The sequence below is a fragment of the Thermobia domestica genome, chromosome 12 (assembly GCF_964235325.1).
Source record: "Thermobia domestica chromosome 12, izTheDome1.hap1.1, whole genome shotgun sequence".
Taxonomy (NCBI): Eukaryota; Metazoa; Arthropoda; class Insecta; order Zygentoma; family Lepismatidae; genus Thermobia; species Thermobia domestica.
In genome coordinates this window covers 145,074,813-145,101,142 of record NC_137465.1, presented here as the reverse complement: position 1 = coordinate 145,101,142, position 26,330 = coordinate 145,074,813, and the positions used below count along the sequence as shown (strand labels likewise).

Below are 26,330 nucleotides of genomic sequence, written 5' to 3'. Positions count from 1 at the left end.
TCCCGATTTCTTTATTACCATCTGTCGCCACATATCAGACTTCTCCAATGTACATTTTCAGCACACGTAGCTCCAACAGTGTGAAACACTGTACCACTACATTCACTGTTATGTATAGTGATAATAGTACATTTTAAATCTGTGCACATTTGTACATGGTGCTATTTCAAACAAAATATTTTATGCTGAGTTGGCAACACTGCTTCAACTATGGCAACACTGTTTGTGGTTTTCGATAGGACATTTAGTTCTCATTGTATTGTGCAACTTTTGTTTTGATCGCTTAAACGGTTTTTAAGATATTTACTTTAAACGTACATAATTCCATGATATATATTTGTGGATATTCAAATTTTGAAGCCCAGTAGCTCCTATCCTTCTGGTCCACAGCACCTTAAATTTTGCTCATTTTCAATTCTCATGATGCTCTATCAAATGTGCTATGTGGCAATCAGATTTTAGCGACAACTTGTGGGACCTTCCAGTGTCAGTACTAATTTACGTATTTATACAGTATGACTGAACATTCCTATATATCAGTAAAGGAAGCTTGTATAAAACTATTAGAAAATAAAATATTTAATCAAATTTGAGGCACTGATCAGGGAAACGATAGAAAGTAACGTTCAAATTCCAAATTATTTTCTTTGATCATTTAAGCTTACGAAATAACTTCCAGACCACATTAGATGCTTTCCTAAATATTTTGGTACTTTGAGTGATATGCGAAATCCATATTTTTCTGCCATTTTCTGTGATTTGTATAACAATCTAACGGGAAAGTACATTCAGAAATTTATGAGATACAATGCGTTTGTGAATAGATATACACAGGCATGACTAAAAGGAATAAACATTAGAATTAAGGAATACACCACCAGGGATGCAAAAGAAGAAGCTTCAGCTGTATCCGGATTAACGAATTAACATGATTTGAAAAATAGATTAAGCAATTTAAAATTCTGCATAAAACATCATACCATCCAGAAAGAATAGAATCTGAATCATTTTTACATTATTGCTAGACAGGCAAGTTTAAATTTAGGCAGTGGATGTCTTGATAAACAGTGGAACTATATAATCACTTCATAACCACGGTTAATCTTCAGAGTTGCAAAAGTGCGTCGTGACTATCCGACGTTAATTCCTTTAAAAGAAGAAAAAAAGTGATCATGTCTACATTGTCACATCACGAAATATAAAGGGAATGTCAACGTTTTCAATCTGAACGCATAGAAGCTTTTAATTTTAAACTTTATCAGTAAACAATTGAAGTATTAATCTGAAGACACTAAGTTTAAAAAAAATGTTTGGTGATTTTGTGTACAATCCTATGGCAACAGGCGAGAATCAGTATCTGCCAACAGTGAACAAGATGGAACAGTACGATCAAGGAAGTGGATGTTATTTTATTTCGTGTTATTCACAGAAATATAAATATTAGTAAATTTCGCTTTAAAAAAAACTTTCAGTGTTATCTTATGGTTATACAGTGAGACTGGTTAAAGAAGACTGTAATGATGAGCATGAATGAAAATTGTGGAATGAAGCAGAAAGAAACGGAAGAACCCCGAGAAGACGTGTGCACATGGTGTATATCCACCACAAAGCTTACTTGTCATGAGCTGGGATCGAACAAGGAACAACAGAGATGAACGCTCTACCAGAAGTTTCCACCCTGATGGTAGCCGCAGCAAGGGAAATGCTCGAAAATTCCGTAGAAATTAAATTTCACGCAAATTAAAGGTAACAATTTATTTTATTTATACAGTGTAATCTGCGTGAAAATTAAATTTGTCATATCTTATTGTTTGTTATTTAACATCAGGGATATTTGTGACCACATGAATTTGTTAAAATCACTGGAACTTAAAAGTTAAATCACTTAAATTTGTTAAAATCACTGAAAAGATTTGTAAAAAGCTCTTCCTATTCTAAAGTCTTGGCAAGAGTTTGATCATAGTAGAATCAAGATATTTTAGTATTTAAAAGAATAAATTCCGTATCATTCATGTGACTAAGAAACGGTTCAACATCAAAACTTACATTCTAAATATGACGAAAAATTAACACTTTGTATAAGACAAGTTCCCAAACGATGTTATTTCCCTGTACAACATGAAGTCACACTATTATTATTGCTTTTGAAAAGGAAAAGGACACAAGCCTAACCCCAGCCTTGCCTCTAGTAACAGAAGTTTAAATTATATTATGTAAACACTAAAATGGAGAAGCGGAAATTCGACGCTACGCTTCGATGACTAATTGTCATCCTCTTCATACGCATTTTTATTAAGAAATTACACTGCTCGTAAAACTACATATTTTTATCGGTTTTCTCCATTGTAGAGAAAATGTTAATGTTCACTGAATTACTGAGATTAAAATTTATTGTCAAAAACTCTCCTAGACTCTTCCATATAAATCGAGAAAAAGATATACATTATTATCCTCTGCGCGAACCGCCCCCTCGATTTTAACGGTATATAAAATACAATCGGTTTTTCTTTCACGTATTTTTATCTTTGTCAGTTTGTTTTCATATTTTACTATTACACTTTTCCAAGTCTAATATTTTACTATTACCTTCCTTAAAACTGTTGATTCTAAAATATCTATCTTTATTTTCATCATCATTGTTGTTATTAATAATTATTTATAGTTCTTTTTTTTATTTCTCCTAAATTCTTGTATATATTCTCTTCATATATTATTCCTCCGCTCTGCTGCACTCTTAACTGGCCCACCTGTCCTATTAGTTTAACTGCCCTCTACTAAACCACACACTTTACTTTTAGCCCACAAGTACATCATCCTGAATTCCAGTACGGGGACTATCCGGACGCCCCGCACCTACTTTCCTGTTCTTTAGTTTTCTAATCCCGCTTTGTACCTAGAGTACTAAGGGTACAGGCACTGACATTTGTAGTGCCGGATCTGACATGTCTCAGTTGGTGTTCTTTTCTTTAGTTTTTCATTCTTACTGTTTCATCACCTTTTCGTCTAACGAGACATTAGCGAAAGTATTTACTCACAGTTGACTTTTATTTTTGTGTATATGTGATGACGTTTGCTAAGTAATCTGTTGCATGAAAGCACACAGAAGTATGATCAGAAGCACATTACAATCATTACGCTCATCCCCAAAATGCTGCAGATATTCAAAGAGAACGCAGAACACGCTTCCTCAACATTCTAACAACACGGAGTGAGCTCAGATGACGCGCATGTGCGTAAGTCGTCATTCCATACAAATTATTATGGTGGCAAAATAATATTTTAGCATTGAGAGCTTTCGAAATTATTCTAAATTATTCGACACTAATGAGCTCATATTAACGAAAGCTCGCACAGTCTTCAAAATCGAAAGAAGTAATTTACAAGATATGAAATACTTAACCTGAATTCCACTGATAGCAAAACGTAGAGTCGAGTCGATTTTCCGTTTTATCATTTGGAGACATAATGTAAATACAATTTTACGTTGTATTATCAATATGCATCCTATTACATCATTAACTAATTCCTCGTCTCTAGTAGTTCTGATTACAACCTGTAGACTAAAAGGGACGAACCACAAATGCAAGTGAAGAAATTATAGAAAAGTGAGAGAATATTGGAGAAATATGAGGTAAAACATGACATGATGTTATCGACTAAAAGCTAACATAGGTTATGATCGAACTAGGTGGCTTCACACAAAGAGGTGAGGACAAGCGATAAGCTACCCTTCTCTACTTAAATCGAAATTCACAATACATAGGCAGACTGTTATATTCAAATATAGAAACCTATGAATAACAAACACCGATGAAACAATTATTTTATTTGATCTCTCATAAAATAATTGTCCATTTGAGACAATTATTTTATGAGACGTGTCCGTTACAGAGAGGTAACAAAAATTTAGATTACTTACAGCTCATGCAGTAATTGTACGCGGTAAATATATGAGTTATACATACATCAAAATCCCGTACTAAGTATTGGAATTACAGGAGTGAATTTTGAAACAAGCTGAGAGGGAAATACTTCTCGTTGAAGTGCTACTTTAAAACTACATTTGATCATTGAAGTTACAAGGGGAAGAAACAAACATCAAGAGAAAAAGGAGTAAATTTGTCCAAAAAAAAAAAAAAAAAAGTTCATAGAATTCTTGGCCATATGATGGATTTTCTCAATTATTTTAATTCATTGAAGGTTTTCTAGAATTCCTATGGGAAAGCAATTGCGAATAAGGAAAGCAACCATTTCAAGTCTAGCTTGTAACTGTTTCCTTGACCTATGGTAGATATTTTGTGGTGAAGGGGTTCTCTGTCTACTGTATTGTATTGTAGATTTAATCTCAAATTTTAGGAAGTATTTTCTGTGCTAAATAGGTATGAACTGAGAGTAATTCCAGTCCGCTATAAAGAGATTACTAAAACAATGGGGCAAAAGACGACGGTCATGCCGTATCTGAGTGTGTTCTATTCCGAGACACACACATTTTTACCGGGACAAAAGAAAAACTGCCTGTATTACTTAATAATATTAAATTTAAAAAGCCATACATTAAACTTCATTTTTACATTTATTCTTAAGAATTTGTCATGTATCTGGTGTTCTTCGTTCCCCATCCATACACTTACATTACATATTGACTTGATCAAGGAAAAATGTAAACAACTTATGATATTTTATCACCATATTTGTAGTGACTTACATTTTCTTTGGTGGAAACATGAACCTCTCCTGCTAAACTTGCATAAATGTATCCAAGTCTCTCATATGTTCCACGACCCGCAGTATGACCGTCCACTAGACACAATCTCTGTCCTGGAATGAAACGCATTATTACTTGTACGAAACATAGTTTCATTCTATTACAAGAGGTAATTAAATTAATAACCTTTATTTAAAAAAAAAAAAAAAAAGTTATTGCAGAATTAAGAAAAAGATCAAGGAAGCACACAACTAAATATATCCTCTTATTAACGGATAATAGTTTCACTTTCAACTGCCACTAAAAGTAAAAAGTCAAGGTGACAGCTTCCTAGACATGAAATCCTTGTGGTTGGGGTATACTATAGGAAGCAAATAACATGAAGTCCGAGTAAATAAGTAGTAAGCTGAAGGGGGGAGTGATTTGGTTTCACAGCAACTCTCTTCCCTCTCCGGAACACTATGAGAGTGCGTGCTGTCTCCACTTCATGTAATGAATCCGAAAATTGACAACAAAAACCTACTATTGCATCCTTCAATTTAAAAGAATTATTTTCTACCTCCGTCAGATCAAACCACTAATTTCTCTGATTTTCTCTGCGTAAAAGCCTTTTTCCTAGAGGTTTAGCTACCAATGGCGTAAATACGCCGGGGCTGCCGGGACGGTGCCCCAGGGCCCCAGAGGTTTGGGGGTCCCCGGCTCCGTCGAAGTAAATGAAAACGCAAATACGAAATTCAGTCTGTCACAAAATATATTTTAGGAAAACGAAAAAATATATACTGAAAAAACGTGATAATGATGCTACATTTCTCGACACCTCTGCCCAGTACGTGATGACGGTTTTTTTTTTTTTTTTTTTTTTTTTTTTTTTTTTTTTTTTTTTCAATCAAGACTACACGCGATGTGTGTCATGTTAAAATGAAAATAAACATGCTGTTTACTTGGAAGAAGCTCCTTGAAATAACAGCAGCAGGAGTCGGGATTTAAACGAGAAAGAGACGTTATTTTACGGTTTGTTGCCTCCCGGATTGACTGTCACCAAGGATTTCCTCGTTCCACCCTCCGCCAGGGGAGGGGGTTGTTGTCAACACACACCTGTAATGTCAGAATCTAAAAACAGTTTTATCATGTCGAGATCAATGGCTCCTGCAGTCTGCACACCCTGACCACGGGACTTCTGAGTAAGCTAAGTTCGTCTTTTTTTTTTTTTTTTCTAAAACATGTAGATATTAAAGCATGTAGCAAAATGTCCTGGAGTTTGTAATTCTGCAATTAGTTTGTTTTTTATGTGGTTTTCAGAAAAGGCCACGCATAGCTGAACCCTAGGTTGGTAGCAAACGTTAACGACGCATTTCGTGGTTCAATTCTGATACGTTTAGATGGTAAGAAATTATTGCTAAACAATGGGTAAACTAAGTGGCGCAGCAAAGCGAAGAAAGAAAGAAAGAGAAGAAAAGGTGAAGAGAAAACATATGAAGATTGATTCCTTTTTATGGCTATTCCAGAAAATACGAGGAGTGATTTTTCATTAGCTTCTGGTAAGTAAAGAATTATACAGAAGAACGCGTGACTGTTAGAAAAAAAGGGTAAATACTTGATGTCGATGATGATGCACTGTTCTGGCCGAAGAAAGGTATCAAATCAAGAAAAACGTCCTCCTGAAGTTTGGTTAAATGCAACTAGTTTCGGAGGTGTCCAAAGCATGGAACAATGAATTTCGGATATATATATTTCCAAGGGACCAGGGTGAGGAAAAATCATGATTAAAAAAAAAAAAAAAAATCATTTTTATTGATTTTTTTTATTTAAATCAAATCTTTCTCCTCGTGTAATACAAGTCGCGAACTGAAGAAAAAGCATTAGGAATTAGTATTAAATGCTAATTATGCCATTTAAGTGAAAGCATTGGGGTTGAATTTTGAATTATCCCCAATCGTTAACTTATATCAATCCCAAACAATGTTTCTTAACCCTTTTAAATTATGGCTCTTTTTAAAGGTAAATTATAGACTTTCAGTCAAGCAGCTACAGCATCATCCCTATTTATTCTAGGATCATGGTACATACATCACTCTCTTTAGAATAGAACAGCTTTTGAAACGGTAACATTCACATTTCCCTATCATGTCCCTGAAGCGGGAAATTTTGAGAGTAATCGGCATTTTTTTTTTTTTTTACTTTTTTTTTTTTTTTTAATTTTGATCCCCTCTGGATTCCTCTGTGTTAACGTACAGATCACAAAATCAACTGGGAAATACTAAGTGATGTACTAAATGTGTGTACAAAATTTCGAGCTTCTATCTTGAGTAGTAAGGGTGAGGAAACTATTTAACAATGAGCTAAGAACACCCCCACAATGCCCCAGACGACTCGGATGTAATGTAAAAATTTCCTCGGATATCCCTATTTATCCTAGGATCATGATTTGTACATTATTCTCTTCAGAATAAAACAAATTTTCAAACGGTACCCTTCAAATGTCTCCATTATGTATCTGGGGCGGGTAAATCACGCAAAAAGGTATTTCCTATTAAAAATATATATTTTTTAAAATTTTTACCTTTGTGGACCCCTCCCCCAGTTTTAAGGCAGAGATCTGAAGCAAATCTGGAAAATACTGAGGGGTGCACTGAGTAAATGTGCAAAATTTCAATCTTGTAGGTGCAAAAGCAAGCCCGCGAAAAACATTCCCCAAATACCCCAGATTCCCGTATAAAACAGGATCTCAGGTAACAGTTTCCTGAGACATCCCTATTTATCCTAGGAGCATAGTACGTACATCATTTTCTTCAGAATAGAACAGCCTTTTAAACGGTACCATTCATATGTCTCCATCTGAGACCGGAAAATCACGAAAAAAGCTATTTTTTGTTAAAAATATCCTTTTTTAAAAATATTTTTGCCCCTCTGGACCCCGCTGTTTCCACGCAGAGATCTGAAAACATCTAAAAATTATTAATGGATGCACTGAACGAGTGTGCAAAATTTCAGTCTTCTGAATGCAAAATGTAACCCGCCAAAAAATAATAATACGCATAACAAAAAAAATCTTTTTATATTTATGACGTCATCACACACTATGCCTCAACGCAGAAAGGCATGAAAGCATATGAAACGTGTTCTAAAATGCCTCCAGTCTTGAAGAAAACCAAGTAAAAAGCCTTATTGGTACGTTTTTAATCGAATAATGAAGACTCTAAAATAGCTGATATAATTTAAAAGGTTAAGCATTAAGAAAAAAGTACAGCAACGTTTATCAAAATGACACTTTTTATCACAAAAGTTACTGATATTTGGCAGGGACCTATTTTTAAAAACTCAGAACTAGCTTGCGGCATGAAATACACAAATTTCGCCTAAAGTTATAAAATTAACAAAAAAAAAAAAAAATGGATAGGGGATATGACCTCTAAATACGCCCTATTATCTGGGAACAAACAAACAGACATGCGCAAAAAAGAATTTTCATCTTAAATGTCATGGTGATTTCCCCGTTGGAATAGTTAATGATTTTAAAACCGAAACCCAATGTTACGAAAAGAAGAAAGTAGGATTGCTCCGTTACCTGTTCAAAACGGGATTTTCCCTAATAATCCTCTGCATGACACTTGTTTTCATACTATACTGTACATTTGAGTCTCATTGTATTATGATTATTAACTTCCATAATCGAAATAACAAAAGAGAAATCGGATTTTACTTATTCTCACTTTAAATTAATTTATTTCGGAATTCGATTTAAATCAATGATTTATTTATATCGTGATTTAAATCAGACTGATTTAAATCAATCCACCCTGCAAGGGACTCTTCAAAGGGACTGTCAAATAGACAGTGAATTGTCAGTTCGTCAGTCCCTTTGGGAAATCCCTTGTCCATGCATTGCAGAGCTTTGAAACACGCATTTACAAGTAGACCAGGTACTACTTTCAGTGTGACGTTTTAAGCCGCAGTCTTTACACTGGATAGTTTTTGAAATATAGGCTCTGAAATTCATTTTACCACGCTTTCGGTACCGTATATCTCCGAAACTGGTGGCATCAATCTGACCAGCATCAAGTTTCCGCTCTGACGTTTTCTAATATGGTCACGCATTCACCCTATCCTTTTAATTGAGACTAGCTGAACCTGCGCTTTCTACACAGTGCATCATTCACATATGAGCATAAATCTCCTTGTCGCTCCTCACAATATCTGTACATGTCCCTTTTCAGACACAAGTGAAAGACGTATTGATAAAAATCGTCAAGGGGTACCATAAGGGGGAGATTTTTTCGATTATTTTTTCAATGTCTCGCACCGTTTGTAAGATTTGAGCCTACTTCCTGTTAGAGTATCTACTTCATGTATGATCAGTGTTTTCTTTCTTCTTGCGTGCAGTATGTAATAAGCAAATACATTACATACACAATTAATTATAATGTCAGTGATATATGGTGTCCATTGGGCAAAACACTCCACCCAATATTCATCTTAGACTGGAGAAATGATTATTCTTCGTTTTTCATTATCATTTGGCCATGAAACAAACGCCTGAGAGACATGCAACCCCTGTATACAATTATGTGGTGTTGGGATGTATAACTCGTAGGATATAATGCTTTACTTTTTTAAAATTTCAACACTTGCAGTATACCCCTAAAAACGTAATAATGGGGCATGTTTTTTAAATACTCAATTAGAACTGGACAATCTACACAAAATTTGGAATCGACTAGTGAAAACGGCACGTTTCTAGCACCTGGGGCTTTCGAGATCTCATTGTCGAAGGAATTGGAGACCAATATATAAACTTTTCTTTGGAGACAAACATATAAACCTAGCATTTTAATATATAGACTAGCTGAACCTGTGCTCTCTACACAGCGCATCATTCACATATCCCTTTACAGACACAAATGAAAAACGTCTTGTTAAAAATCAGTTATGTTTTTTAAATATTCAATTAGAACCGGACAATCTACGCAAAATTTGCAATCGATCAGTGAAAACGCAATGTTTCTAGAGCCTGTAGTTTCCGAGATCTCATTGTCGAAAGGATTAGCCACAAACATATAAACGGCCACAAACGTATAGTTTAAAAGAGCTCCAAAGATGACAGCACAATTTATTTGCATTGATTTTGGAGAAGGCTTATTAAAATACAAAGGCTTTGAACAATTTCTAGAAAATAAACTTTATGAAAAAAAGATCTGTTTAATAAATAATTTATTTAAAGTACACATATTTTAAAATATTTGTCTTTGTTAAACGTGAAATCACAAATACCCGTAAATCAAAGGTTTGAAATCAAAAGTTAGAGGTTGGAGCTCAGGCGCTTTTATTGCTATTGTAGCATTTTAATAGACAGACTAGCTGAACCTGCGCTCTCTACACAGAGCATCATTCACATATGAGCATGAATCTCCTTGTCATTCCTCAACATCTGTACATGTCCCTTTGCAGACAAGTGTTGTTGCAAAACTTGAACCTACTTCCAGTTGGAGTTCTTAATCCATGTACGACCAATGTTTACTTTCTTCTTGCATGCAGTATGTAATAAGCAAATACATTACATACACAATTATAACGTCAGTGATATACGGTGTTTATTGAGCAAAACACTCCAAACAATAAAGTTTCATCTTAGACTGGAGAAATGATTACCCTTCGTTGTTCATTATTATTTGACCATGAAACAAACGCCTGAGAGATATACAACCCCTATATACAATTATGTTGTGTTGGAATGAATAGCTCGTAGGATACGATGATTTAGTTAGGCTTTTTTTTTTTTTTTTCAACACATCCAGTGTACCCATAAAAGTGTAAGATAGAAATAACGGCCAGGTTTTATAAATATTCAGTTAGAACTTTACAATCTACGCAAAATTTTCAATCGATAAGTGAAAACGTCAACTTTCTAGAGCCTGTAGTTCCCGAGATCTCATTGTCGAAAGGATTTGCCACAAACATATATTAAAAAAAAAAAAAAAAAAACTCCAAAGATGGCAGCAAAATTCATTTGCATTGATTTTGGAGAAGACTTATTAAAATACAAAGGTTTTGAACAATAATTAAAAAAAAACGTTATAAAAAAGATCTATTTAAATAACTTATTTAAAGTACACATTCTTTAAAATATTATTTGTCTTTGTTGAACGTGAAATCACAAATAACCGTAAATGAAAAGTTTGAACGCAGATTGTATTAAAACACTCTAATGTATCTATAGCAAACTAGTTCAGTTGGTAGAGCGTTGGCTTCGCATTAATTTTAAAAAAGTAATTAATTTTGAAGAATTCGAAAATTCTTATATTATTATTTAAATTTATTTATTTATATGAATTTCCCAGGATTAAGGTTATCTTTCCTTCTCTCTGGTTAAAAAATATAATTTTACAAACAATATGCAATTTAAGACTATAAGTGCTATCAAAATATGTACCTCAAAAAGGTACTGCTAAATGATATGCTTGTATGTCAAAAATAACAAAGGTGATTATATAACCAACATTTTACTTTTTCTGAAGAGGCCCCCTGGCCAATATCTGCCCCGGGGCCCCGCCTGGCCTTGTTACGCCACTGTTGGCTACATACGTGTAGACTAGGAAGGAGCAGCCTCGGTTGTGGCAGAAGTAATTTCAGCTTACTTGCTAATGCTTACTATAGGATACATATTCTAAATTAAGTACTAACCTTGTATCCTCCATTCTCCCCCCCCCTCCCCCCCCAAAAAAAAAGTGTGCTACATTAAATTATGTCAACTCTCCCTGGAGTTTTCCATCGATAACTCTTCTCCTGTTTCTATGCTTACTGTTGATTGTTAATCCACGTGGGGGACATTCTTGAATCACCAAAATTAAAAATATGAAGAAAAACTCGTAAAATTTTTGTAAGCTCTACAGTGAAGATGTGAGAAGTTCTACAAACTATGCAAAAAAATTAAGGATTTTACTTCATATTCTTAATTTTGGTGATTCCAGAATGTTCTCTACGTGGATTAACAGTCAACAATATGAACAGAAGGAGAAGAAGAGTTTCTGATGAGAACAGCAAAGAGAGCTGAAATAAATTTAATATACCACACTTTTGGGGGAGAGGGAGATTAACAATCAACAATATGCATAACAGCGGGAGAAGAATTACTGATCAAAGCCGCAGAGGAGGCTGGAGTATTTTAATGTAACAATTTTGGGGGGTTGGAAGATCAGTATTTAATTCTAATTTACTTTCAGATTCGTTTCCGGTTAATGAATGTCATGAATAACTACGTCGAGATGACTAATGAGTGGGAAACGTGGATCGCACAGAAAATAAACATGGTACAGTGCTCGTTTGTAACTTGTAGGTAAACACCTTTAGTTAGACAGAGAAAATAAGAGAAATTAATGGTTTCATCAGACGGAGGTTGGAAATAACAGTCCTATTGGATTGAAAGATCTAACAGTAGTTTTTTGTTGCTAACTGTTGACTTTCGGATTCATTACATGAAGTTAAGACAGCATGCATTTTCATAGCATTCAGGAGAGGGGAGAGAGCTACTGTGAGGCCAAATTCCTCCCCCCTCTCACTTCAGGCTTCAGGTTATCTGCTTCCTGTAGTATAGCCTAACCACAAGGATTTCATGTCTAAGAAGATAAAACTATTTATTTATTTATTTACTTACGAATACAATTCCAGATACAACTGAACGCCAGTTTACACTGAAATATCTATCAAATCTAAGAGATGGAACATTACTTACAATACGGTTGCAGAAAGCTGGTGTCAGACATAGAAATACGTACTGTACACAACGGTTTCTACAAAACCAAGGTCACTGACTGCACTGTTGCTAGTAGTTTGATGTTATCTTTCATCAAATTTTCCAAGTACTGTTACTTTTGTTACTTCAAAATCATACGTTATAAACCATTCTGACATATTATTACGATTATAGAATTATAACATACTAAACATTGTTATGTTTGTCTCCATAATTACAGTCCATTGTAGCAGAGCCTTTGGTAACAATGTCTCAAACGCATCACGTGTTTTGTCCAATTATCATGTGTCAACTTTCCTTAATCTCACACCAATACACAACTAGCGGAAACAACTTGTTGACCTAAGTTTATTTATAATAAATCATTTTTAAAAAGAATTACAATATTTTTTATAGCATGCAGAGTCATGGAGTATTTCCTTCTCTCTCTGGTTTTTGAACGAATTATTCTGTAAGACTCTCTAAGCTGAATGATGTTCTCATAATCTCTGTAGACGCCTTTAAACAGACGTTTGTAGTTTATTATCTGACAAAATAATTAGCTTGTTTACACTGATATCTCAGCTATGGTAGTACTTTATTTTTTCATAGCTATATGTAGAAATCTCGAACTATGCATATAATAAACGGGTTTATTCGTATCAATATTATGGAAAGTAATATTTAAAAGTATATATATTTATTCCATCTATGACTGTCTCTTGGTCTATACTTTCATTCTTCTCATATTTATCCTTTACTACCATTCTTCGTAAATGCTTTTCGTTCTGTATTCTCTCTAATTATGTCATTTGTTTATTAAGATCAGCTAGTGGACCTTGTAAGATTATAACGTTAGTACATATGTTACTCCACACGATAACTTTTGAACGGAAGCGATATTTTTGAATTGTTTTTTGCAATAGGTAGCTAGAGTGATTACTATCTTTCTTGTAATACAGTGACTACTATGTTGTTGTTTTTTCCAATGCATACCTAAAGTGATTATTATCAGTTTGCAATATATAGCTAGTGATTATTATATTTCTTGCAATAGATAGATAGAGCGATTATTATGTTTTTTTTTTTTTGTTTTTTTTTTTGTAACAGATAGCTAGTCGGTTTTTTTTTTTTTTTCAATAGATAGCTAGAGTGATTATTATGTTTTTTTGCAATAGGCAGTTAGAGCGATTACCTCGGACGAGTTCGTTAATGGGATCAATCCATTAACACTGTCACAGGTAACAGATATTATTCATATAACATTGCCACTATTGATACAAAGATGTATAATTCAAGAATAGCAGAAGTTACACATCTCACCGTTAGATGGCAGCAAACACCTCCAGCGGTTAATATTCACCCGATGAAATCAAAACTTCTAGGCGTGGTTCTCTTTACTGTTCTAATAAAGTCTATTTATATTTTTTTCTTTCTTAATCTTACGTATTTCGTTTTTCTTACTGTAATTCTAATTCTTTTACAGATTTATACACATATAAATCTCCTCATTTATTAATATTTTCTTCTCCAGCACTCTAACCGATCATTCGTCTCCTTATTTCCCTATCTCTAACTGGAACACACACTACTTCTAACCCTGTAATATTATCACGTGACAACTTTCCAAGATAGTGGCTATAAGGACATTTCACGCTACTTTTCTGTTATTTTAGGAATCTTCGCTACACTTCTTCAACTTTTTATTTCTGTTAATAATTCAATAACAACAAACAATATGGTAATTTTGAAAAGTGGGACATTTAACAGTAGCAAATGCTACCAAATGAACAGATTGTTGCTCTCGAACTACTATTTCGATTAGCCGATAATTCTGCGGTGGTGAAATCCCCCCTCCTTCTGCATACGAATGCTTAAAATCCTCCTCCTAAACTCACTCATGTAAGTCGGAAAAAGATATAAAGATACATTATTATCCTCTGCGCCAACTGTCCCCTGAATTTTAACCGTGCATAATACAGTCCGTTTTTCTTTCATCTATTTTTATCTTTCTCAATTTGTTTTCATATTTTACTACCTTTCCTAAAACTTTTCATTCTATAATAACTATTTTCATTACCATTCTTCTTATTATTAATAATAGTTTATAGGTGTTTTTTTTTTTCCTATAATATATATATTCTCTTCATACATTATTCCTTCGCTCTGCTGCACTCTTAACTGGTCCACCTGTCCTATTAGTTTAACTTCCCTCCACCAAACCCTACACACTACTTTTAGCCTACAACTACGTCACTCTGAATTGCAGTACGGCGCCCATCCAGACGCTCCGCATCTACTTTCTTGTTCTTAATTTTTTTATATAATTTTAAATCCCGCTTTGTTCCTAGATTATCAAGGACAGGCACTGAAACTTCTAAAGAGTGCTGGATTTGACACTCTTCGTTGGTGTTCTTTTCGTTAGTGTTTCGTTCTTCATGCTTCATCTCCTTTTCATCTGACGAGGCATTACCGGAAGTGCTTATTCACGGTTTACTTTTATTTTTGTGCATGTGATGCCTTGGTTTGTAATCTGTTACATATGAAAGGACACGGAACTATCAAGACAATCGTATGGTCAGAAGCACATTACAATCATTACGCTCATTCCCAGAATGTTGCAGATATCCATAGAGAACGTAGAACACGCTTCCTGAACATTCTAACAACACGGAGTGAGCTCAGATGACGCGCATGTGCCTACATCATCATTCCATACGATTTACCGGTATTACGGTAGTATAATAATATTTTAACATTAAGATCCTTCGAAATTCTTCTCAATTATTTGAGGCTGTTAAGTTTACATTAACGAAAGTTCGCATACTCTTCAATATGAAAAATATCATTTACAAGATCTGCAATATATGGTTAATATGAATTCCACTGATAGCAAAAACATGTGAATTTCAGAGGATACTTCTACCTATAAGTTTAAAACTCAAGCGTATGTCATGAGAACAGTTTAAATATGGGTCTGTTTCAGCATTACCTGTTAATTTCGTCGAATTATGATTATTCTTCACGGGCTACATGACGCTGAAGATTCTCTCGTTTATTACCTTTTCAACTTTTTACAATTTTTTTTACAATGAAAGAAAAGCACAACAATGAAGTCTGTGGTACGAACAATGCTCATTCATGAATAATTACGGGAACTTGTGTAGACTCCGTTCACTTTACTCACCATTTTTACTGAGAAAGGCAACTAAGGAAAAAACTCTGGCCTTCAAGACTTCTTTACAAAATGGAACATTAACAAAAATATTTTAAAAAATCAATATGAAGTATTAAGTATTATAATATAACCACTCATTCACTCTATGGCATATGGAACCGGAATGTTCAAGACTGTACTTACTAAAGTTCTCCATTGACTTTTGCCCTTAGCGCACTGAATCTAGTTTCTACATTGTACTCCTATTTCTGCGAGATCCACTTTTAATATTATCCTCTCATCTGCGCCTAAGTCTTTCTAATGGTCTTTATCTGATTGGGTTTCCAATTAAAATTTAGAAGACGTTTCCACTTTGTTTCATTCTGGCTACATGATCTGCTTACCTGAGTCTTCTAGACTAAATTACCCTAACAATGTTAGGTAAATGAAATAAATCACACTAACAAAAAATTTTAACTTTTTTTCATGTTTCGGAAAAGAAAAGTATATTTTCTTATGGAAATGAGGATGCTGAATACGAAAATGAAAATAAAATGCTGAATTGGTTCGGGTTTAAGTGTAACTGACAGAAATATGTGTTATGTAGTGTTGATATTTTGTGATTCTTGAATTTTCTATTTAGCCTTCCACTTAAGTAGCTGTTGCTTAACTTTGTTCACTCGAATATCGTGGTTCATATGTCATTTGCTTTAGAATGAACCAAGCTTGCAAATGGTACTATGCGCGTGTGTACATGACGTATAAGAGGAGGGAAATTTAAGGTAAAATTTGGAATTTTCCATCCAAAAATCCCCTTTTTCAAATGTAGCACCCCCTGGTACGGCCCCGGCTAAAGATACCCAAATATAATACTCCTTTAAAACTACTGTAGTTTATACATAATACATGTGCCAAGTTTCATTGTAATACCTGGAATAATTGTGAGGGGAAAAATAGTTCTCAGTTCTACTTGACAATACCAAATTTCGTATAGGGAAAAGTGAGGTATAAAATAAAAAGAATCCAAACAGTACTATTTATTTGAGTATCATGACTTATACGTCATTCTCTTCAGAATAAAACAGGCTTTCAAATAGTACCATAAGAATGGTGTGTATGTGTTTGAGTGATGTACGAGAAAAGGGAAAATTGGGGTAAAATTGAGGATCTTCCGTCCAAAAAAAATATATATATATATTTTTTTTTATTGCAGTGCCTCCTGGTGCTGCCCCAGCTATAGGTGCCAAAATACAATATACATTGAAACTACTGTGGCTCACACGCAATACGTGTGCCAAGATCCATTGTAATATCTACAATAATTATGTGGAAACAGTATTTCTCAATCATGCTTGACAATACCAAATTTTATATAGGGAAAAGTGAGATATAAAATAAAAATATATAAAGTAATTTTCGTGCGTAGAGATGAAAATGCGTTTTGTTATAACATTAGACCATCTACATATGAGACAAAAAATCATTTGATATATAGGCTATAGAGTATGATAATTGATTTTGTGTGTGATTGGCACAGAGTTTTGTTTCAAAGAACATAAAAGCGTCAATAAGAAATTAAAACCTGTGGTTCTGGAACATTTCTAGCGATTGTTCAACAACAATCGGCAAGCACAGACTTGCTCCCGAGGCCCTGATATCGTTTCTCAATCATAGATATAAATTGGTAGAAATGTTCCCCATGTTCATCAATGACTGTTCCGCTATTTTCTGGGAAGAAATCTTATGTGGGAGTGCAATATATGCATTTTTAGTGACATATTACACTCCATTGCTTGGTAGAAGATATTAGGTGCTCCACTACTTTCCTGTAGTTCTGAGACTGCTAGTTTCCCAAAACATTCGTCACCACTTTTCGGAAAGAATCCCATGCAATACTGTTATCTACTAACATTGCATCAAATTCAGGATCACTGAGGAGTTAGCGAATTTGAGGGCCAATAAGGATTCCATACCTGATTTTAGTTTCAGCAATTTGTGGAAGTTTACGCAGAATATATTTGAATGATAGTTTTGATGCATCTATGAATAGCAGCCATTCATCGGGAATATCTTCTATGTTAAGTTTACTCATAAGACCAATTACATTGTTACAACATACTATGTCACTTTCCACTGAAAATACTGTTCCAGGGGATTCTGACGTGTTCAAAACACGAACACTTTTAGATCTTTGAAATAAGCTCTCCACTGCTTGAGTCTGGACGCCAGTAGTTCTGCGCTATTTTTTGACAACCCCAGGTAATTTAATTTAGGTTGAGTATCATATGGCGAATAGATAATATGTTGGTTTTGTGAAGAGAGGATCGATGGAAGATGATGAATCTGCCGACTTCGTTCGCCTTTTGCTCTTCATCGAATGAAACACTGGAGTAAGGTAGGGAGGTTTTGGAACCTTTAGTTCTTCAGAACGTGGCACAGTGACGAACATCTCAAGGAATATTTGGACAAGTAGTAGTCCAGTTTTTTTCTTTTCTTGGATAGATCTTTAATTGGAGGAACTATATCCTATGCAAAAATAGCAATATGAAGTATGATCTGTTGAGTTGAGTTGAGTTGATTTTAGTTTAGCGTCTCGTTCAGCAGAGAGGCTATATGAGATGTGGACCTACTGATTAATGTGGAATCCGAACCACATGAAGTATGATCTTTCGGTTCTCTCCATATCATTGGAACTGCAAATGGCATGCATGGCATTTTTCCATGTAGCCATTCCCGCCAAGTTTGTACAACAAGTATTACAAGAAATATGTGATGCCTACTTCTTGTCCATATCTCCCACTTTAGAGCCAAAGTACAAGTGATAGGCTTTCTTTATGATAGGCTTTCGTTTCACTTCGTTAAAAACAACAATTTTCTCTGCATTGTAAACACATTTACGCGACATGTTTCTGCTCAGTACAGTCACAGAATGATAAATAATAATAATAATAATAATAATAATAATAATAATAATAATAATAATAATAATAATAATAATAATAATAATAATAACACATCCAATATCTCACCACGACCACGTTCGGAATGGCAAATTGTAATTACAAAAGAATCACCCACGTTTTCTCTGGCAAGCTCTTCAATACAAACTAAACCGTGATGTGGTTGATGTTTCCTTGTCAGTGATGAAATGCAAGCAAAAAGGATAGCCATCCAGAAATTTATTTCTGGAGCGGTCCTAAGCTTTCCGGGAGTCCAAATACAATTTGAGAGTAAAACTGAGAATGAAATTAGACTAAATTTACAAAAAAGTCGGAATTTTGCGGGGTTAAGACCCGCAGAGCTTACTCCCTGCGGTTAACAATGAAACTAACCGTCAAACAATGGAAGTTTATTGAAATAAAAAGACAGCTCCTGTTGTCACGAACCCTTAATTTGCCCACCGGAGCACATCCGGTGATAGCGTATTTCTTTGAAACCCGAACCAATCTTCAAAAACTAATTTCATATTCGTTATCAGCACCCTAAAATTAGTAAGAATTGGTTACTTTTATCTCCGAAGCATTTTCACTGTTGACCAGTGTTACGCAGTTCTTCGTTATGAAGTTTCCGCCAGTCTCTAGTCCCGTCCCTCTTGGGCCCGAATATTTGCCTCAGAATTCTATTCTCAAATACTTTGTTAGCTTCTTGTCTCCAATTAAGCGACAATACAACTCACCACACAGTAGAACAGGTAAAATTATCATTCTATATATTTTAAACTTCAAATTCTTAGACAGAATTCGCGAAGACAAAAGTCTTGATATTTCCTCGTTTCACCCTGTGTTTTCAATTTAATTCTGTTTCACATGTTTCGCTAAATAAATCACTTGCGAATTTCTCGCTACATCTTAAGTCAATTGTAAATTAATAATAATAATAATAATAATAATAATAATAATAATAATAATAATAATAATAATAATAATAAAAACAATAATACATACCTGGAATACATATAAGTTCGGACTTGTTGTCTCCCATTGTTATCTGCGGAGAAAAAATAAAACAATTAGAAGAAATAATACCCAAACAAAAACACGGTGTATATTTTTTTTATAACATTGGATTCAAATAAGTTATCGCGAAATATATTACTATTATTCACATGATGAAGGAGGAGTTGTATTTTCTACCCACTTGCTTCAAGAATTAACACGCACAAGCATTCACCTACAATAAAAGTGCAACATCTGTATATTTGTATTGTTCGTGTAAGCAATGTAGATCTGGTCGATAACTCGAAATATAAAGTAAAAAGAAAACTTTTAGAATTTTACGGAATGAAATAAGTCTCTCTTTTTTCTCTCTCTCTCTCAATAAGACTAGTAACAGTAAAGCTTCTTTTCTGTTAATATTTAATATTAGTGTACAGCACACATGTGTATTAGTTTGCCCTTATTATATAGCGTCAATGTAAATGATTTTCCCGACTTCAAAGTTTAACAACTCACATTTATTTATTCATAATGATGTGTAACTTATGTTAAATGAAAGAAAAATTCAATGTTTTTTTTTTTTTTTTTTTTTTTTTTTTTTTTTTTTTTTTTTTAAATAATATATACGTGTAACGTTCCACGTTAAAGATACTCAACATGCGTGCCTTTTGTAATTCGGCATATGTCAATTTGATAGTCTTAATTCCTGCCTCTTTTTTCAGTATCTCAGAGTCAATAGATGCAACTGCTTGCATCTTGAATGCGTACTCGAAGTTTAGGCAAGTTGTTAGGTATGAAGTGGCTGATACACTTTGTTTTAACATTGAAAAAAAAAAAAACGCATGAGATGGTCACCGAGAGGGCCACGGAAGCAGAATCAGATCCTCATGACTAGCGCGTCCTATCCATCGATTTGGTAACCTTCTGTTGAGTTTCCTCTTTACATTCCGGTGACAATGTGGGAGATGGCCCTTCCGGCCGGAAAATAAAATTTTCCATGTCCTCTTCCAGCTGCGGAAAATACCATGTCTACAGCATGTGGAGGTAGGAAATTCCGTTCACAATGACCACCTCGAAAAACATGGGCCAGTACACTGTGTATGAATAACTGCACAGGGATCACAGATATGTTCATAACCATGGGGATTTTCCAAGACCCAGATCCTCACATTTTATTGGTTTACTTTTCCCGAAAAGTGGAATGTAGCCTCATCACTAAAGACAACTGTCCCAATGAAACAATGTCATTCTATAAGGTTTTGCATCACAATGCATAGCTGAAATCTCTTATTCTTGTCTACAGTTATAAGCGTCTTCAACAATTTCAATCAATGTGGATGAAATTTCAAACCTTCACAGAATCCTTCACACTATTGTCTGCTTCAAGTTCAAGTCTTTGCTTGCATGAACTGTTGATTTTGTGGGCATCTGGCGAAAGTCGCACGCACAGAATCAACTGTTTCCTCATCAACTCCTATCTGGCCTTTGATTTCTTCTTGAAGATACAACTACTTTATTTAACCCTTATCCGGGCAAGCGGGGCCTCCCAGGCCCAGTAGCTTCATCCCCCCCCCCCCCCCGACGAATTTCTCAATAACCATAAATATTTCGATGACATAAAATTCTGAATTCTTCTTTCGTTAGTCGAAGTTAAAGTCATGAACATATCGAGTTGGTAAGGTCCAGTTGCTCGTCTACGTTACAAAATTATCTTGCCCGGACAAGGGTTAAATTCTCTGTACAATTTCCAAATTAAGTGCCCACTTGGTGGATCTAACTACAGACTATTTTACATGAAATTCGAATCCGCAAAATGCTTTTCTGACTTCGTCTCCTGCCATCTTGATTTACTATCGCCCTAGCGGCAGAATGCATACCTAAATATGAGCTTAGTCAGTCGCTAAAACTTTTCGAGATTTTCTTTTATTTAACATAAGCTGCATGTCATTGTGAATAAATAGTGTTATTAAACTTTAAAATCGGGAAGATCATTTACAACAGCCGTATATATTTGGTGTTGATTGCAGATACTATAGTTGATAATGCCTATGTTGTGAAACATTACTGAATTCTACAATATTAGCAGCGTTTAACGAAAATAATAATAATAATAATAATAATAATAATAATAATAATAATAATAATAATAATAATAATAATAATAATAATAATAATAATGAGACCTATATCAATCGATAGTCCTTACTGAGTTGAACAAAATGATATGAGCGAAAATCTTCCTGCGTAATTTTTCAAAAAATCGAAAAAAAAAACAAATTGTTTTGTAAACCTAACAACGGATGCTGTACGATAACAACGCCACCTATCAAAAGAAACTGAAACTGAAGTAACTAATGAAGACCTTCATTATGACTTAAGCAAGACGACAGTATACAACCAGGTTAATGGGATATAACCCTTTTAATTTTTGTCTATCTATAATATTGTCCAAAGATAAGACACACACAAATCGACAGATGATATCGAATTGATCAAAAATGATAATTGGGCGTAAATTCTTATGTGTAATTTTCGAGAAAAATCTAATTTTATACCGCTAGAAAGTATGTCATTAGTTGCCAGTCTGATGGAATGGATAATTCTTATTTACTATAATAAATTATTTACTAATTTATGTACTAATTCTTATTTACTATAATATATTATTTACTAATTTATGAACTGTATACACGTCATGCCAGTAGTATGCACTGTTAAGTTGCAAATTGTATCTATTGTTATTTAATTTCTCGTAAGAGTGATGCACATAGTCTTAACAGTGACGACATACAAGGTCTGTCCTTAAAGTAATGTCAGTGAATTTATTGTGACGCGACTTACATCGGAGCGCGGTCTATCCGGTTGTAACTGGTAGTGGGGGAACCCAGCTAAGCAGCGCTCCGTCGCTCAGTATATTCCAAGCATCCGAACAGTGAGGATGGGCCTGTCCATGAAGGTTGTTTTTTGATCTTGTGCAAGTGAAAATGCAATGCTCGTTAGAACAAAGATTTGTGATCAAGTTTTGCGTAAAACTTGGCAAGACTGCTACGGAAACTGTTACTATGATGAAGACTACTTACAAAGAACATGCTCTGTCAGGTCGACAAGTGTTTCAGTGGCACAAGGTATTTTTGAAAGGTCGGGAAGAAGTCGACAACGAAGATGGCGCCGGACGGCCATCCACGACTACCACGGTTCAAATGTGACGCGAGTGAGGGAAATGCTGAACTCAGACCGACGATTAAGTGTTCATTTAATGGCCGACATGTTAAACAGTCTGAAAACTAAAGTTCATGATATCGTTATAAACCATATCGGCATGCGGAAGGTGTGCGCAAAAATGGTTCCAAAAGTGCTCACTGACGACCAAAAGTCACGCCGAAGTCATGATCATAGTAAGTTTCAGTAGCGGTCTTGCCAAGTTTCACACAAAACTTGATCGCAAATATCTGTTTTAACGAGAGCTGCATTTTCACTTGCAAAAGATCAAAAAGTGACATCCAAACCGCTGCTTCGTTTACACTTGAAAGAAGGATTGTAGTTCGAAAGAGAATAGAACATGCGCTTAAAGTGACATCCGAACCGCTGCTTCGTTTACACTTGGAAGAAGGATTGTAGTTCGAAAGAGAACCGAACATGCGCTTCAAGTGACATCCGAACTGCTGCTTCGTTTACACTTGAAAAAAGGATTATAGTTCGAAAAAGAATAGAACATGCGCTTAAAGTGACATTCAAACCGCTGCTTCGTTTACACTTGAAAGAAGGATTGTAGTTCGAAAGAGAATAGAACATGCGCTTAAAGTGACATCCGAACCGCTGCTTCGTTTACACTTGAAAGAAGGATTGTAGTTCGAAAGAGAATAGACCATGGGGCAGGTTGATTAAAAGGTGAAAAGCAGATAAAACTAATGCAGATGATTTGATATTTGGAAACTCACCATAAAGTTGACACGATTTAAAGCATTTTTCTTTTTTCTTTCTTTTTTTTTCTTTTTTTTTTTTTTTTTGTTTTGTTTGTTTAAACTTTTTTTTTTTAACAGCTGGTTTAAACCAGCCAATCGTCATAAATATAGAACAAAGATCTATAGAAAAGCACAAAGAGAAAGTTTTCCCGGCCGAAAGACAAGGAGCTCTGTCTCTCCCTCTTCCGAATGTACGAACTACGCTATTTCTTTACTGTAAACTAGTTCTGTACGAATAGAGCTGAAAGAAGGAAGAAAGATTTTCAAATTAAAAATATGAAAAAAATATTCAAATGAAAAACATAGAAATATGCACATATTCACACGAACAGCAACAGTAATAATAAACATATTAACATTATAAATATCTAGGACTGGAAAATTACCTTAAGGAAACCTCATGCTATTTTACATACATATCTCTAATTAATCAAGAATTAAATTACAAGCAAGTGGCAGAAAACTGTCACTTGTAGTAGATAATGTACTACACTATTTTTTCTAGTAAATTTTATATATAGTATCTATATTTTTATATGACTATATTTCATAATATAGTTTAATTACCATAAGAACATTTTTAATTAAAGTTTGTGTATGCAGCACTACTAAAACGAATCCCTCTACCGAAACCATTAATGAATCTATATTGCTAATTTTGTATAACAAAATATAAGTTAGTATATAACTTTTTATGTACACTGTTCTTTTCAATATATATTCCGAAAGACAACATCGAATATTACCCTTAAGTAATTGATTTGTGTCCTCCTTTCCAAAATATTACCATCCATCTCACACTCTACGTAGAAGAAATCTACCTTTCTCTTGTGGCGCCGGTATCGAAAATTTAATTTTCATCTATTTGTACTGAAATGTTAATGCATGTTAAAGATATCAAGTTTAGCAGTCGAGTTTACAGAAGAATTTATGAAAGCCGTACAATTTGAATCTATTGATGCAATCCAGAAATATTAACATTTCTGGAAAAGTTTCTGCACATATTACCATTTCTGCTTACATTCTGCCTTCGTGTTACCCCAGCGTCCGTAAAACAGGGAGTACAATCGTGCTATTTTTTGGTGAGGAAGGGGCTATTACAAATAAATACATAAATACAATGCTGTGAGATTTACAAATAAATAAATAAATAAATAAATAAATAAAAATAAAAATAAAAAATAAATAAATAAAAAATAAAAAAAATGAAAAGAAAAGAAAAATATTTTTTGGAATGGAAGAAATTCCAACAATCCTGTCAGAAACTAAAGTGTTAATATTTACTTGTTATAACTTTTTTTTTTTTTTTTTTTTTTTTTTTTTTTTTTTTTTTTTTTTTTTTAAGACGACGTGTGTTAAAATGCGGAAAGTATTCAACAATTTTCGGATTTTCGTTATTTTCTTCTCTCACATTAAGTTTACGTACTCTGTGTTAACATTTAAGCGGTACATTAAAATTTTTCTACGACAAAATTCAGCTGAAGTATAGAAAGTGATCATCAGTTTTGTTGAGTTCGTTATTGTCTTCAACAAAAACGAAATTATGCGAGGATTAATGTTTCATTGATTCTTCTAGAATAGTTTCATACGAAGGAAAATCATTAACAATGTTTAGCAAATTTAAGAAGTTCCTGAAATAAGTGACAGAGCACACTGAAATGAGTTAAATGAATCACGTAACTGAAGTCACAAGGTAAAAACATTGAAGTCATATTTCCAACGAGGAACCAACTACTAACTTGCTTCGAATTCTAGGAACATATAAATCAGTTCTTAGAAACCAATACAAACTATCTTCCCCGTGCCTTAAAGAAGATCATTTATGCAAATATTCACCACTGCTTTGAGCTACAGCCTAGGTAGAGACCTGCACGGGCCGGGCCCAGCCCGAGGCCCGAAGCCCGGCCCGGCCCGCGGGCCGGGCCGACTCTGTTATTTCTTTGGGCCGGGCCGGGCTTGGGCGGGTCGACACTGTTATTTCTTTGGGCCGGGCCGGGCTTGGGCTGGCCGACACTGATTTCTCTTCAGGTCGGGCCGGGTTGGGGCCGATCAATTGCAATTCTTTAATAATTATTGACTTTCGTTAAACCAGGAGTGCCCATCCCCCCCAAAGCTGATGGCGCACTATCCCCCAAAACTAATAATCTCTTCCCTCCTCAAAACTCAAGTCCTCTAAAAACAATTGCCCAGTGTGGCAGTAGCTTTTATAATACTAGTAATTGTTATTTTTGTTGTTGTTTTTATATCCTGTAGTAGTATTATAGAATGGTTGTAGTAGTAGTAGGGGCAGTAGTAATTATAACAATGGCATTACTTTTATTAGTAGTCTTGGTAGTGTACAATACTAAATATGTTCTATAAGGATATTGAAGGGTATAAAAACTTCCACACACTGTGTATGGCACAGGTATTCTTTTTTTACAATTAGTAGTATTACTTTTTTCTTTACAAAATATTGATATAATTCCCTTGTACATGAAAAGTAAGACGCAAGTTACAAGTTATTGAGTTTGATACCAAAAGAAAATGTTATCCTCGAAATTAGCCTACAAAAAGAAATGATATCCAACAAAAAACATTCCTGTAAAAGAGCCAAGTACGAGTGGCCTTAAAAAGAATTGAAATCACAAAAATAGGCGCCAAGTTCTGGTGGACAACAGTTACAAACACTCACTGGCTCACTTCAAATTTAGATTTGAAACTTGGCTGTTGTCTGTATGGTTACCACTAGCTCACAATTCTGTCAAACTACTTTATAATTTTCAACAGACAACATAGGCAAGTTTCAAATCTAAATTTGAAAGTGATTCCTTGAGTGTTTGTAACTGTTGTTCACCAGAACTTG

At 34.5% G+C, this 26,330-nt stretch overlaps 1 protein-coding gene and 1 non-coding gene across 3 annotated transcripts in view; both read right to left on the bottom strand.

Moving 5' to 3' along the window:
• Csl4 (exosome component 1 Csl4) overlaps positions 1-26,330 on the bottom strand; it is a 64,557-nt gene that overhangs the window by 19,505 nt on the left and 18,722 nt on the right. For both annotated transcript variants that reach the window (XM_081734218.1, XM_081734217.1), the window contains exons 2-3: positions 19,533-19,575; positions 4,706-4,818 (exon numbers count right to left, since the gene is read on the bottom strand). In XM_081734218.1, coding sequence (XP_081590344.1) covers positions 4,706-4,818; positions 19,533-19,569 — 150 coding nt within the window. In that variant the 5' untranslated portion in view covers positions 19,570-19,575. The remainder of the gene's footprint in view (positions 1-4,705; positions 4,819-19,532; positions 19,576-26,330) is intronic.
• Positions 15,006-15,148, bottom strand: LOC145667163 (small nucleolar RNA SNORD10). The gene has a single exon (XR_014127873.1). It is a non-coding gene; the product is annotated as a small nucleolar RNA SNORD10 (small nucleolar RNA).